Raw genomic sequence first — 16317 nt, 5'->3', positions numbered from 1 at the left:
TAATATATATTATAATGCTGTGAGTGCAAATTAATACTGTTAATATCATATATGAGGAAAACATTAACATAATAATACTGCTAATATAGTGAAACAACATAACATAATGTTAATGTAATATAATATTACTAATATAATAGGATGCTGTAAATCTAATATAATATTGTTAATACAATAGGATGCTGATAATATAATATGATATTGTTAATTCAATATGATTAATATGACATAAGAGGGGAATGTTAAATATTGTTAATATAATAAAGCATAATGGTGTAATGTAACATAATGTTATTAATATAATCTGAGGCAAGTGCTGAGAATAAAATCTGATATAATATTGCCAAGATAGTGCAATAATATTAACAAAATATGATGAGTTCAATAGTAACTAATTACTGTTTTAATTTACATATATTAGTGCTTCATCACTTATGATATATCAAAGTCATGATGAAGGAAGGTGTGAGAGGATTACAAGAGGAGTACAGTGTATGAGCATTCTTCTAGCTACACCAGCTCAAAGTGGGACAAGATGAGCCCATAGAGGCCAAAGGAGTACAAAGGGTACGGTCTTTGGGGGAAAAGATGGTTTCTGGGGCACTCTCTGAAATCTCTCCCCTCTTCTCCACCATGGCTCACAAATACAAGAAGTAAAATAATTAAGGTATTGGTATGCTGACTAGATGAGGGTCAAGGTCTTGCTGTTGGGCCTAGGGTAAAGGATACTTGGGGTACCTCATCATGTCTTCCAACTCAACCCTTATGGTTGAGTTTCCATGTAATTGTTGATATTGGTTTATAAATATCCCAACACTAGAATTGGGTATATTTCACGAGTTATATCTACATTGTTGCCTAAGCTCATTGCAAGTTTCAAAAAAAATTGGCTTATCTCATCTTGTTCTTAAATGAAGATTATATCCCTAACTATGTTTGCCCTTGTTTCATTCTGAATTTGTGATTTTAGGGCAAATACTAGGTCATTTTAAAAAAGGGGCCATTAAACACAAATCTGCCTTAATTCCTTACTTAAATCTGTCCAAAACAAGGATAATAATCTCAAAGGTTCTTCACAATACGCTCCTCTTCAATCACTGTATTGGAGTCTTCTTTATCACCTTCAAGTCTGATATAAATCAGACCAAAAGAGTTTCCTCTTAGTATATATCCCAACATCCTTGCTCAATTTCCATTCCAATCTCCATATATATGTTTTATTTTAAGAGTCATGTCTTATTGAATTGGCATGTCTTTTTGTTATGTTTGTTTTAATAAACAAATTATTCTACTCCACACTCAATCGCAACCCTTGGAGAATGATTATTAATCGCTTTTGTTAAGTCTTGTTTGATAACAAGACCGTGAGACCTTTTAAAACTGCACCACTTTAAAATCGCACCTTTTTGTTATGTGAATAAGACAAAAGACATTACCTTTTTGAATAAGACAAAAGAATTTGTCTTCTAGTGAAACAATTGTCCTCTTAAATAAATCGCACCCCTTGGATAAATTAAGACTTCTTGTTAAGAGTCTCTTAATCACTTCTTCTCTCTTATAATCCATCGCTGCTATTTAAAGAGATATTTAATTAATTCTAATAGCTGTCTTATTTGTCTCATTCTAATTTTTGTCATATTCACTGTTCTATGTAATCACTGTCTAAAAGCAGTAATAGTATTGGCTCATTCTGCTCTTTCAGGAACAGGTTCAGATCTCTTATAAGTCTGTGAATCTAGTATACTAACTGTGCTTTATGTATTGTGGAAATGTCATCTACAATTCCCTTCAACATCATAGATGGGACAATTAATCTCTGTCATAATAGTGCTCATCAATCCTGATTAGGACATCAATGACAACTCAACATACTTGCCCAGAGTAGCCACCATAAAAATAAAAAGATATTAAGCTAGTTTATCACATTTCCTTAAACATTGAGAAGCCGGGAAGCCTTTGGCTGAGCCATTGACTAGAATTGCAAAACTAGCTAAAGAGTAACAGCTTTTGGACCAAGATCCGGCCAATACTAAGTCTGAAATTAACCTACACATGGTTCCGAAAGTTCTACTTCAATCTATCATAGGCCTTACAAATATCTTATTTGAGAAATAGTCGTTTCCTCTTACTGGCTAGCAAGGAGTGAATGAACTCATGTACCATAACAGTACCACTAACAATTTGTTTCCCTTGCAAGTAACCTCCTTGCTCCTCATGGATAATGGCAAGGAGGAGAATTTTTAATCTATTGGCTATAACTTTGGAAACAATCTTGATTTCTTCCTTAGGAATAAGAGCTAAGGCGGCGGAGTTGAGGGATTACAACATGAACATCGAGACTTGAAATTCTTGGATGACTTCCCATAGCTCATGCCCTGAAAGATCCTAGAAATGTTAAATAAAAGGTTCGAAAAATCATTTAAGCTTGGAGGTATATTCCCTACCATGCAAAAGAGGGCTGTCTTAACTTCCACTATAAATATAGTTTGCATGAGCATCTCATTCCCTTTTTGACTAATCAAAGAGGGTATTTGGTCAATAAATGGCCCTTGCATGTTCGTACAATACTCATTTTCCTTAGAGAGAATCATCAAGGAAGTTTTTAGGATATGAGGGTCCTCATTGAGATTTCCATCCTTTAATTCAAGCTTGGAATTGTGATTCCCTTGTCAATGGATTTTACAAGCTAGATGAAAGAACTTCGGGTTCTTATCTCCCTCTTGAAGTCATCTGATCCTTGATATTTGCTTTAAAAGATCTTTTCATGTTTAAAGATATCATCAAGTTTAGAGGAGATTTCCTTTTCTTCTTTCGTGATAGATTCCAAACTATTGTTATCCAAAAGAGAAAACTAGAATTTCGTTATTTTCTTCTTTAGGGATGCCTTTTCTTTGGATAAATTTTTGAGCTCGTGTTTGTTCCATTCCTTTAGCTTGAACTCAAGGGCTTTTAGTGTTTCATTGAAAACATAGATTCCTATTTGATTCAGATAATTTTGACTTCTCCAAAAGGAAGAAATCATCTGGTCAAACCAAAAATGAGTGAACCATATTTTCTCAAATCTAAAAGGAGAATGTTTGGTGAAGTTATCAGGGTCGATGGTCTAAGAAGTTGGGAAATGATTAGAGCCTCCCTCTATCAAGACCATAGAATTACAAATAAATCAAAAGTTTGGGTATCCCTAATATCTATCTCCAAAAAACAACCTTTAGACTGCCATACATGAAATGAGTCACCTGCCATCATGTTGTCCCTATACTGCTGTGAAACATAGAAATTAGGATATACGTAAATGGGAAGACTTTTGGCAACCAATTCCATAACTGGAAAAGTTGTAGTGCTGAGATCAACAATGTCAAACCCCCAGCCTCATCCCCAAGGGGATTTTGGAGATGGCACGACAAGGGGTGCCCCCCTGGCCATTGCCAATTTTTATCTAAAAGGCGAAACATCCCTGGGATGTGTATAAGCATCCCTGACATAAAACGTTCCTGTGAACATTTTTCAAGTCATTTCTTGGTTCAACAACTACTTGTTTAGAGCTTGTTCACTGTGTTTAACAATTTGGGGGTCTATTTGTAGATCTTGTCCAAGCTGCAAAGAGGAATCAGTGTTTTCGTTAGGCAGGCTTTGTTGAGCACACAATTATACTGAGAGGGGGGATGAATCAGTATAATAATCACTTTTATCAATTTAAACTTTATTAACCACAATTACAACAATCATACACATGCAAAGAACACTATACCACAATATTTACATGGAAATGCTTATGGGAGAAAACCACAGCAACTTACTTGCTTTATATAATTATTCCTTTACAAATTTAGAGTCACCATCCCCTCATTCAAATTGTGAACACTTGTCCACTAGAGGTACCAACTTCTCATTCAGTTTGTAAGAACTTTCCTGCTAGAGGCACCAACCCCTCATTCAAAAATGTAGTCACAAAAGTTATAACCCTCTTCTGAATCTGCAATAAATCCTCCTTCAATTCTGCTACAATTTGTCCTTAAATCTGCCACAAAAACTGATTTCAATCCTTGGCAAAATTCTGATTACAAAGTTGTCATAAACCTTCTCACAGTTTCCTTTATACAAGACTCCATAAAGTGCAATAACATACAAGACTCCAACAAGTGTGAAAGGGCAAACGATGAAGGGGCACCTCTCACAAAGGAAGGTTGTGGCTTTACGAAGAGACAAGACTCCTCATCCACGATGGGGAGGTGTATATATTGGGACTCCAAGGGGATCAGGGAAGGAGATCAGATTTGGGAATTAATAATTAATTGAGTGTACAGTATACTCAAACATATATGGTGGTCTGTGGTACGAGTTCCCTATGCATAGTTTAATGAATACTTGCTGATTAATGATGTATTGTTTATGACTGCTTAATATAGCATAATGAATATTATTTCTACCTGTTCATTGCTGATTAATATTATGATATCGCTTATGACTGTTTAATATATAGATGTATAGAATACGTGACACAATATAGGATGTTCTATATATATTCTTTTTTTCAACCATGGTAGGGGTAGTGAGGGATTACAAGGAGGGGAACGGTGATGGGGTACTCTTCTAGGTACGCCATCTCATGGTGGTGACCAAAGGGTCCCATGAGGCCAAGGGGTACTGCATTTGGGCTTTAGAAGGGATGGACTACCGGGGCACCCTATTGTGAATACTCCTCATCCCTCTCATGGCGAATTAATATACCCAGAAGTCCAATCATAGGAAGTAGGAAATGGATGGAAAGATGAAGGGAAATGGTTATAGGACACCTAACTAGGTACACCACCTCATATGGATAGCACAGGCCACATGAGGCCAAGAGGAATGATATATCTGCTCTTGGGCCTAGGGTAGAGGATCTCTAAGGCACCTTATCAAGTTATCTTATCCTAGCTTCCCTATGATTGAATTTCCCCGATAAATTAGAGATATTTTATGATGAAGTTTATGTTCCTAACCCTAGCAGGAAAATTACTTGGAATTGTGATTTTGGGGCAGAAACTAAGGCATTTATAAAAACGGACATTACACCTTGGATCCCAATCATCATCCATGCCTCTAGTGCGGATGATATGGCCTAGCAAACAAATGCTAAGTGGGGCATTGGCTTCTTGAAGGCAACTGTCAGGTTACGTGTTCTAGCGAGGTGGACTAGTCCTTTGTTTGGGTTCCTAACTAGGATGATGAAGAGATCAAGGATGATGGCCACTGAGGTTGGTGAATTTGTGTCATTGGCTCCTTTGTTATTTTATGATCTCAAAGACTTTACAGTGAGTTTTTGGGTCAATTTTGTATATCAACCCCTATACAAGTATAGTGTTTAATGTATTGTAATGCTGAGCAAAAAGAATCAATAGCAATGTGATATGAGCCCTTTTGATATAAGGCTCCTACCTAGTCTATAATAGGCATGCCCTGTAATTAAGAAGTTCCAGATCTTGCAGACCCTGTGGGATGATGAAATCTTTAAAAAAATTCTAATATCAATATATTGAGCGTGGCCCCATAGTGCCACTTTTACTGATCAAAAGAAAAGCGTATTAATTATAATCATAGGTTATAGCTTTTGAATCAAAAATGTTTATTAATAATTATAACTTTTTAAATTATTGCTAATATTTGGTAAAATTAAGTTGGATTTTAAATTTACATTTGTATATCTTGTAAAAGTTTGAGTATCCCCGAGTCCCAGAGAAAAAACAGCCTTTGGACTACCATTAACAAAATGTGTCCCTTGCCATCCCGCTGTCCCCATAATGCAATAGAACAGAGATATTAGGAGATATGTAAATGGGAAGACTTTTGGCAACCAATTCCATACTTGAAAAAATAGTATTGCTGAGATTAACAATGCCAAACCCCCATCCACATCCCCAACAGCATATTGGAGATGGTAGGACAACACCATTGCCAATATTTTTTTAAATGACCAAACATCCCTAGGATGTGTATAGGCATCCTTGACATAAAAAATTCCAGTGAAAATTTTTCAAGTCAAATTTTGGTTCAATGAACGACTTGTTAAGGCTTGTTCATAGTATTTAACAATTTGAGGGTTTATTTGTAGGTCTATGTCCAAGCTGCAAAGAGGAATTGATAGTTTCGTTGGGCAGGTTTTGAAAGCTTGAGTTTCATTCACTTAAAGACCACATGAAATATGTCAGAGCCTAACCACTATTTGTCCCAAAACCATTAGCTCCTCTTTTTCATTGACTCTTGAGGTGCAAACGAAGTGAACAAAAAACCACCAAAAATCCCATGTTTCAAATGAATACTAAATACTAGTTTTATTTAAGAAAATCTTCATGTATAAATTTTTTTATATTATTATGTTTTTAGGTTTTAGCTTTTAAAATAAAAATTTTATTAATAATTATAATCTTTTTAATTATTGCTGATATTAACATAATTTAATTTTGAATGTTTTTAAATTTATTTAAAAGTTAACCTGGTGAAAGTTCGAGTATCCCATATATATTTATTTAAAAGTTAACCTGGTAAAACTTATCATTCTTTTGCAACGAAATGGCAGAGTCTTCTGTAACCAGTGTAGAGGAGATGGAATACATCTCCATCCCCGAGTGTGAATGCAGATGCTCGGAGAAATCTGTGGGGGAACATTTGAAGGAGATTTTTTATTCAGTTCAGATTGGACTGCATACATAGTTTGATATAAACTTTATGCTCATGTTAAACTATGTGAATCATCAAGTTCGGACTTGTGGAGAAATATTGAGTGCAGGGCTTTCAAACCATATTATTATTGGGCTCAATCATGAATAAAGGAGTATCTGGTTTGACTTGCATTTTCAGGTTATGTATTTGGGGTTCGGTTATAACTGAAAGATGAGTTGTAACTTAGTTACAACTAACTTCTGCCACGCGGGTGTAACTGGAATCTTGTTGAAAACTGACTTCATATTATCATAAATGAAATTGAGCACCTATTATCTCTAACGTAAGAAAGTAAAAGTCGATTTCTGAGTTCGATTGACAGTTACAACTGTCTTGGTGGTTCTACAAATGTTAACAAACTGTCTTCAAACTGCATGGGACTTAAGAGAGGTTCTATTTAAATCATGCTAAGGTTTGATGAAGATTTGAATGTGTTGTGTTAGTGAAGGAGTTATATTTCGAAGTGAAAGGAGACATCATCTAAAAGATATGTATAAGATGTTTTGAGAGAAAAAACGTGAGTTATAAAGAAGATAATACTGAGAGTTGAAGGTGTGGTGTTGTAATAAAGAAGCAGCTTTTTGCATTGAAAGTGCTGTACCGCTCTTTCTCAGATCAGGTATAATCATGTTTTATGTTTTCCTTAAGTCTATTCTGAGATTGTGAAGAAAAGAACTTGAAGAGTACTGATAATAAACATGTTCTATCTTCATCTGCGAATTGTCTACTGGCATGATTAGTTGGCAACATTCAGTTATATTATTTGCAGATTACCATTACAGTTAATCATATTCAATTTTCAGAAGTTTACATGCAGAACATTTAAAGATTGGACATATTCAGATTGTAACAGATTCTTATTAAAGTTGATCACGTTAACTTTTCAGATATTTACTTGCAGAACATTCAAGGACTGCATATCTTCAGATTGTAATGATTTGCATATCTTTAATACTGTAAAAGAGTAAAACTTCTGAGATAGAAGTCATTTTCAGTTTGTCATTGTAATTGATGCTTCATGTGTGTTGGGTTGGTTCTCAAGCTGTTGAGTAGGTGCTCATAGCTAGAAGAGTTGGTGCTCTTATTATAGGGGTTGGTGCCTGTTGTGACCTTTTCACACATCGCCTCATTGCAAATGGGGACCCCCTGTTTTTGCTTTTTAGGGTTTTGCCTTGGCATTGCAACTGCTAGTCACTAGTACTTTTGCAATGAGGAGTTAAGAGTTTTTCGGGAATCATCTGAGCCAAATAGGGATATCATGCTCCGAACGGTGTCTGGACACCATCAAAGTGCTCAGAAAGCCCGAAGGACGAAAAACGCAATTGCTTAGGGTCAATTCTAACACCTTCCTATTTTTGTGGGATTTTCTTTTTTTTCTTTTTTACCTTTTTAATTTTTGGCACTTTGGGACCATTTCAGGAAGTATCTTTTTCACCTACTTTTTTGCTTTTTGTTTTTTTCCTTTTTTCAGCTTTTTTGAAAGTTGACCTAGGATTGCGTCGCTCAGGTCATGGCAACAGGATTCCTATCTTCGAAATCAAAAATTTGCATCTCCAACTGCAAAAAGCAAGGGAAAATCTCCAGACTGGGGTGTTGATCCAAATGTTCCAGATAAACATGAAAAATTCATCCAAGTGTTCATGGCAAAAAATTGAGAAGGCCATGTCTCAGGCTGGTTCAAAATGTGCAAATCAATGGAGTTGCCCATGTCCAAGCCATCATGAAGTTCACTCAAGGTAGGAGTTTCCAACGTCCAAGATATGGTAAACTCCTCCCATCATGGAGATGGCAACATCTTGGACAACCTCAAAGTCCGCCATGGAAAAATTTCAGAAAATTGGCTAAGTGTTGATACCTTGGAGAGAAAAAATTCGGAAAATGGGCTAAGTGTTGATACCTTGGAGAATAAAATTTCAAAATTTGGTAAGCGTCAAGGAAATTCCCTAAGCAAGCTGCAAAGTCCGCCCTAGCAATGAAGGAGATGGCAAGCCAAGTGCAAAGTCTGCCCAACCTTGGCTTGAAAACCATGGAGTCTGCCCATCTTTTGGCATGCTGATGCTGAAGTCCACCCAAAAGGGATGGCAAATGAAGAGTAAACTTCGCCAAGAAGTAGCAAAACAAGTGCCAACTCCGCCTAGACCCTCGGTGAAGAATGTCCAACATGAAGTCAAGTCCGTCAAGGAAAGGAAGAGGGGAGATGGAAAGGGAAGTACAAAGTCCGCCATGCTTTGGCATGATATTGCCAAAGTCCGACCTAGCACAAACATGGCATAAAGAATGCAAAGTCCGCCCAGCTAGAAAGAAAGATGGTCGGCACACTATCAAAGTCCGCCAAAGTTAGATGCAAGTCAAGGGTAAAGTCCGCCCAAAGAGGAAGCAAGGGGAGATGGCAAATGAAGTGCAAAGTCCACCCACACTTGGCTTGCAAAGCTCAAACTCCGCCCTAGCATATGAAGAGCATGGCACAACATCCATCAAGTCCGCCATGGCCAGCACACTACGCAAGCAAACCTCAAAGTCTGCCCAAGATCAATGCAAGTCAGCTGCCAAATCTGCCCAAGGATGGCAAAGAACACTCCAAATCTGCCATGCCAAAGGAGAAGATGAAAAAACAATGCTCAAGTCTGCCACAAAATGGCTTAACAATCTTGAACTCTGCCATGCCAAGTTGGCAAATGGATTGAGAAAGGTAAAATGCACCCTTGGCAAGAAGTTGAACAAATGACAAATGGCTTGGAAATTATGAGGTTCGCCTAGATCAAATTGGCATAATGATGTGCCAAGTCGTGCCAAGTCCGCCAAGAACATGAGAAAGTATCTTAACACATGGATAAGTTCGCCATAATTGGAAGATGACCAGTTTTGGAAGAAAACTTTCAAAATCCAACACTTAGACAAGTTTTTGAAAAATTTAACACTTAGAAGAATTTTTGAGAAATTCAACACTCGGAAAAATTTTGAACATATGAATTTTTAAGAAATTCCTTGCCTACACAAGACCAAGTTGAAGACAAGTTGGCTAAGTGTGAAGTGGCGCCAAAAGCAGAATTAGAAACTTTCTTTGAAATTCTTTTGAGAGGATTAAGTTGCCATTTCAAGGAAGATGAGAAGAGACTAGGTTCGATAAATCACCCAAAAATGTAAAGATGCTAAAAAGGATCTAACTTCTCAAACTTATATCAATTTCAACTTGCCATTTTCTTTCTCAAGTTTGAAAGTTGAAAGGTCTCTCTCTCCAAGTTCAAGGAAGGAAAGGGAATTTCTAGAGTCGTCGACCCAAGTGTTGGAATTTGCCAAGGGGAAACAAGGAACAAAAAATTAAATTAAAAAATGGCTGAGTGTGGAGTTTTCAACAACAAAAGAGTCAAATTTTGACCAAGTGTTGGAAAGCAAACAAGAAGAATGAAGAAGAATAAAGAGGAAAAGTAAAGAGGAAATGAATAAAATCCTTGTCCAAAGGATGGAGTCTACCTTACTTAGCACAAGCCAAATTCAGAATTGAAGGCAAATCCACAGGCAAAGTTCGTCTGAGCATACAGATGGCCAAAGTCTTGGCTAAAGTTGAAAGGTCCGAATTGAATAGCCAAAATTTGACTAAGTATGGGAAATACTTCACAGAGAAAGTTCCAATTTCCTCCATTGTGGCGAAAGCATAGGGGAGTTCTTCTCCAAATTCAGGGCACTTGAAAGAATTTCAAGGCATCAAGAAAGAAAGTCCTCAAAATTGGTGAAAATATAGAAAAAATTTCAGACTTCTTGGAGGATTTCATCTACAATCCCAGAAATGTTGAAGCAATCAGAGCAACTTCTTGAAGGATTTCATCTCCTAAGGAATTGAAGACAAGCTCCCAATCAAAATCAAGTGACAAGAAGAGTATTCCAATCAAATTTCCATACCTAAGCAATTTCTTGACACAAATTGGAGAATTCAAAGAGGAAATCCAAAGGAATAACAACAATCCAGTTCAAGCAGGAGGAATTTCAAAGCAATCTATAAAGAAAATTTTCATAACTTCAAGTCCAGACATCTGCTCCAAGGGAAGGCTTTCGGACCTCAAAGATGCAAATGCAAGTGAGAAGAAGAGAACAAAATCTTGAAAGGAATCTAAGATCAAAGATAGGAAGAAGGAAGCGCAAAGGACAGAGTCGTCAATGAGGAAAGATATTCTAAAGCAAGTACGTGGAGGAAGAACAAAGTGACCAAGGAAGAACAAAGTGACCAACACGCTGAGGTGGCGCCTCGTCATCTTCCAACCAATCGGATTGTTCCAAGTCAACATGTCCAGGTTCAATAAACCTGACTTATCCACAAAGGCTTCTAGAAGGCACACTCCACAATGCAACAACTTTCTATTTTATTATTGATTTATATTTAGCAGAAGGACAAGTGTCCCCAAATGTAATTTCCTCATTGGTCAAGAGGTAGTTAGTTGTAACAAACCCTAATTAGGTTTTTATTTTGTAATCTCAATCGTCGATTTGAAATCAATCCTAGCCATTGAATTGTAATTGAAGAGCCTATAAATTGAGCTTGCCCCTCATTTGTAAAGCATGGGAGCACGTTGCAAAACATGTTGAGATAAGCAAATTGTTGTTATGACTGCCAAAGTAATAAGTAATGCATTGTTCAAATTGATGGTGATTACTTCTCGTATTTTGGAGTTTGCATGGTTCTTATCCCTCATCATAGTTTAGATTTTATTTCATGTATGTTAGACGAATGCAAGATCTGATAAGTATTGATGAATAGATGATTTTTGTTCATTGTGTAAAGTTAGTCTGAGCCTACTTTGTTGATGCTTAACTTCTATCTGGATGAATATTGTTTGATTTGATGGTAGTTATTCATGACGTGAAAATCATAAAGCAAACCCCCTTGAAGATTGCACCCACTTTGTGTAGATGTCCTAGCATGGCAAAGCAAAGCGTGGTTATTGGTTTCACGTAGTCAATACCGTCTCTTGAATTCTTAAGAGTAGATTATAACTTCTAAACCTTTATCTCTTTTTCAGTTTTCTTGAAGTCCACAATCCAAGACCTAAACAATAGAGCTTCATTGTCTAGACCTTCATAGTGAATTGAACAAGCCAAGAGTGAGTTCCCCTTGTATTTCAACATACATAACCAAGGAAGCTACCTAACATAAAGTCGCCCGTTCACACATATAAACCTTGGAGTCGGTGTGTGGTCTTTCTTTGCAATCTTGGCACACGTAGTGATTTTGTTCAAGAGAGGGTAGATTGTCCTTGACATTTTATTCTAATGTTCGGTGAATGATGAAACGTACACCAACAGTGCCCTTAAAATATTGTAATCAAGATTCATTGTGAGGCTGTATTAGGATGGTCGATCCTAGCAGCATTTCTCACCGTGTTTTTTCCCATTTTGGGTTTCCATGTATTTCTTTGTGCATTGGTCTCATTGTCTGGTGCATTTTTCAGATTTCAGTTTCAAGTTGATTCCATTTCAGATTTCAGTTTAAAAAAAAAAAATTTATTAAGTTCATCAAAATATTTAATTGATTAAGGATCTAAATTTTGGTTTACTACTGATTCACCAACCCCCAACCCCCTCTCAGTAGTAAGACTTGTGTTCTACAGGTTTGGTTGTAGATGCTATCAGCAATGAGGATGCCATCAAGGACAGGAACATGAAAGATACCATTACAGTGATGAGGGATGGCCTGAGGAGGAACAATATGGAGACCTAAGAATACATGATCAGTGTAAATGAAAAGTTGTTCACTCCCAAACAGCTGGAGAGATCCCAGGAGGTCATTGCGGCCATTAGAGTCCAGGATTTCTCTCTCTGCTGATGTTTTTTGTAATCTTATTTCTTTGTGTTAATGAAAAAGGGTGCTACCCCCATGATAGCAATTTGCCAAATATATATATATATATATATATATATATATATATACATACATACATATATACACATACATATACATACATACATATATATATACATACATACATACATGCATATATATATATGGACTGCCGTCCACGAAATCCATCCCCTCCCATCCCCATTGTCCCCATAATGCTGTGGAACATAGAAATTAGGAAATACATAAACAGGAAGACTTTTGGCAATCAATTCCATATCTGGAAAAATAGTAGTGCTCAGATCAACAATGTCAAACTTATCAATGTTATTTCGACAAATAATGAAATATGAGACATTATTAACCCCTAAGAAAAAGTTTAAAGAAACATATAGTACTTACATTCACCGAAAATCAAAATCAAGGTCCATTATGTAGCTTTGACTAGCGGAAAGACCATGCTTATCCAGATAAGATCTTGTTTTCTGGGAAATTTCCTTAACATACCAACTCCCGGTAGCAAACTCACAAGTCATTCACACATTGTCATATTTAAAGAGAAAATACACTCTCATTATCTTGCTCCTTCAATAAAATCTGAAGTGTTGTGCCCTTTACAAGCCAAGCAGTTAGCTCTGGCCTATGCGCACGTGGCAAAAACGGAATTGCTGAACCATCATTACGCCATGCACCATAAACAAATGGTAGTTTTAGAGTGAGAAAACTTTCCGGAGGCAAGACCACTCTGCTTCCAAAACTGAAATTCAAATACTGTTGACTGGGCTTAATTGAATCTGGAACGCATGATTCCTGCAGTTTGAAAACCGTGAAATCTGTGTTATTCACCACATCGAGTATCATACTAACACTTAACTTGGCCTAGTTACTTCTAGTTTCTCATGAACTTCTTTGTTGGTGACCCCAATAATTAGTTATGCAATACTCAGCAAATGAAAATAACTAACCGGTAGCGAACTGTAGCAAACAATAGCATACACATGGAGGGAATTAATTTTTCCTATTTAGATCTAGCATTGTATTTTGGAAAAAAATTAAATAAAACACCACCACCACAAAATATCAATTACTTAAAAATCATACCTCAAATTGTATGGCTGGGCAGGTAGCCAGTGTAGTGGGAAATGGAGGTGTCACCTGCAGATTCATAAATCTATTATTGGGTGTATTTATAAAGCAAAGAGAATTTGCTGACCCAAGAAAAAAAATTGCTACAAATGAACAAAATAAAATTTTCAAATTCAGTTATACCAGATCAATCCCATATACTTGTACTAATTGCATCTTAAAACTAGTAACGAGATATGAATTTTCAGAAAAGATCAAAAATCATTTTCACCTTCATGAAATATGAATTTCTTGTGTAGAAACAAAACATATTTCCTCATTTAAGATATAAATGCATGTTACCAAGATTCGAAAAATTCAATTAATTTTGGGAGTGAAACAAGATAGGTAAAATTTCTTTTGGAATTGAAAAATATAGATAGAATAAGACAAATACAACCAGTCAAAAAAAAACAGATCGAGACAGATCTGGTAACAGTGGTTATGATTATCATCATCCATAGAAATTTGAGGTACACGCAGTTTCTGGTAGACAACAATAATTTTGTGCTTTTAGATGTATATAATTCGTAGATTTGTCAGTATCCAATCATATAAATTTATATTAGACTTTTATTTTGTATATAAATATTACAAAGCAGTATATTAATATTAAAAAAAAAGTATAATATTAAATTATTAATAATTAAAAAAATATAAGTACTAAAAACAATATATAAGGATTAACAAACAATATTTGAATTTTAAATAATTAAATTTGTATTAGACTAGTCGTCCATCTACTAAGGCTTATGAGAGAGGCTCAAGGTGATTGACACAACTAGCCTAGGGCTACATTTACACACACTAATCATGAGTTGTCTATCTCCCTCATATATCATCGTAATGCCCTTCATCACAAACTCTAAGAAAGACGTTTCGAAGGAATTAAACATCATATGCCCTCTTCACCATGCGACTCCCTCTTTCCCCAATGGGTTGGCCCATTCCCAAGTGCATTCAACTTAATCTGCCTATGTGAATCTCTGACCATTCGAAATGTCCCTTTGCATATTTAGATGTGTTTGCCCTAAGTGTTTTTACTTCACAAATGAGAAATAATGTGGTTCTTTAGCATTTGGGATTGGCGTTTATGGTTTCATCTCTTAAATTTTAAAAGAAAAGCATTTTTAAAATCCACCAACACTGTAATTGACCTATATTTGAAGTAGAATCACCACCTTGTCGTTGAAAGCATCCAAGTGTGTCATATGCCATTTCCAAAAATTTCCACCCAAAAAATACTAACCCTACCAAATTTCACTAATGATTCTGATCTGTAAATTCCAATACAACTCATAACTCATACCCAAAAATGGGGCTATAATTTGCAAATTCGATAAAATCACAAATAAGTTACATGTCCAATTAGCACACTTGTTAAATTTATGAACATAAAACTTTGACTTCAACCAAACTCACCCAGAGACTTCAATGGAGGATTGAGGAAACTATACCTATCGTAATTAAAATTTATATTTATGCATAAAAATGTAACTTCAATAAGTCATGTCATGTGTAAAAAATCACAAAATAATGTGAATTAAACGACTATACTATTAGAAATTATTAGTGTATGACATAGAATAATGCGATAAATAATAAATTAACATGTCAATATTAATATATTAGATGTTAAATTTTAGCTAATTATTAGTTAGTAGTTTGCATAGTTAAAAGGGAGAAAAGATCTATAAATTCATAGTAACGTAATAGTGTTGAAGATTAAGGACTAAATTTTTGTTGTAGCTTTATGCTCTTTGTTTTTTCCCATTTTCCAATATGCTATCAAAGCATGTTTTTTGGACCTCTCGATTTGCCTTCCATTCACTTGTCTTTCCTTCTCCAATGTGACGCTCAAGATGATGCAATGAGGACCACGTGCAAAAGTCATTGCTATCTATCCACCATTCTTGCATTTTGTCAACAAAGGAGGACTGAATGCTATGTGCAAATCTATCGGCTTTATCATCTATATGCACTTCATTGTATTTTGTCAGCAAAGGCACACTGCAAACCACATCCAAATTTGTTAACTTCATCATCCATCTACATTTGGTTTATCTTCTTTCTCCACCTTGTTCCTTCATTTAGTTTCTCTCATGAAATCATAGATCATTCTGCAAACATTTTTTGTATTAATTCCAACAGAGTTTCTGCAACAGTTCTGAAACTTCTTACAAAAATGGGAGAGAGCTAGCTCCATTTTATAGATTCCAAGAATTAGATGAATGGCCAGGGTTTAATTCATTCAATGGCCCAGATTCATCCCCAAAAATATGCACCATACCCATCTAAGGATACATATCACATCCCAACTCAAATGCAACTTCTAGCAATTAATTTCCTCAAAAAGTAAAATTGCACGGGGCTCAAGACACAAAAAGGTGACTTTCTAGTTGTAGAAATAACTAACTTTGGACATTGTGTTTTATCTTTATTTCAGCCCAAAATAGATATTTCTTTTACAATATGACTCTTTTTCATCATCCATATCTTTTCCATATATCTCTGCCTGCCGCTCGCTCTGCCCGCACATAATCCTGGAATTTCACGATGACTGACCTTATCTCTTGATCTCAATCTGATCATCTATAATTCTTATCTGTCAGTCCCAAGCCTCTCTCTTGATGTCGTATGTGTGCATAACAGCACATAGTCTG

The 16317-nt window shown here is 35.9% G+C and overlaps 1 protein-coding gene across 6 annotated transcripts in view; it reads right to left on the bottom strand.

Annotated features, from left to right (window-relative positions):
• The window catches only part of LOC131075755 (uncharacterized), a 102577-nt gene that overhangs the window by 38920 nt on the left and 47340 nt on the right, over positions 1-16317 (bottom strand). For 5 of the 6 annotated variants that reach the window (XM_058012639.2, XM_058012640.2, XM_058012641.2 and 2 more), the window contains exons 3-4: positions 13631-13684; positions 12932-13339 (exon numbers count right to left, since the gene is read on the bottom strand). In XM_058012639.2, the coding sequence (XP_057868622.2) occupies positions 13082-13339; positions 13631-13684 (312 nt within the window). In that variant the 3' untranslated portion in view covers positions 12932-13081. Of the gene's footprint in view, positions 1-3797; positions 4019-12931; positions 13340-13630; positions 13685-16317 lie in introns of all 6 variants that reach the window. The other variant, XM_059217105.1, reaches the window with a different exon arrangement.

The sequence above is a fragment of the Cryptomeria japonica genome, chromosome 1 (genome assembly GCF_030272615.1).
Source record: "Cryptomeria japonica chromosome 1, Sugi_1.0, whole genome shotgun sequence".
NCBI classification, from domain to species: domain Eukaryota; kingdom Viridiplantae; phylum Streptophyta; class Pinopsida; order Cupressales; family Cupressaceae; genus Cryptomeria; species Cryptomeria japonica.
Note: the sequence above shows the minus strand (reverse complement) of the source record. Positions and strands in the feature narration are given on the sequence as shown.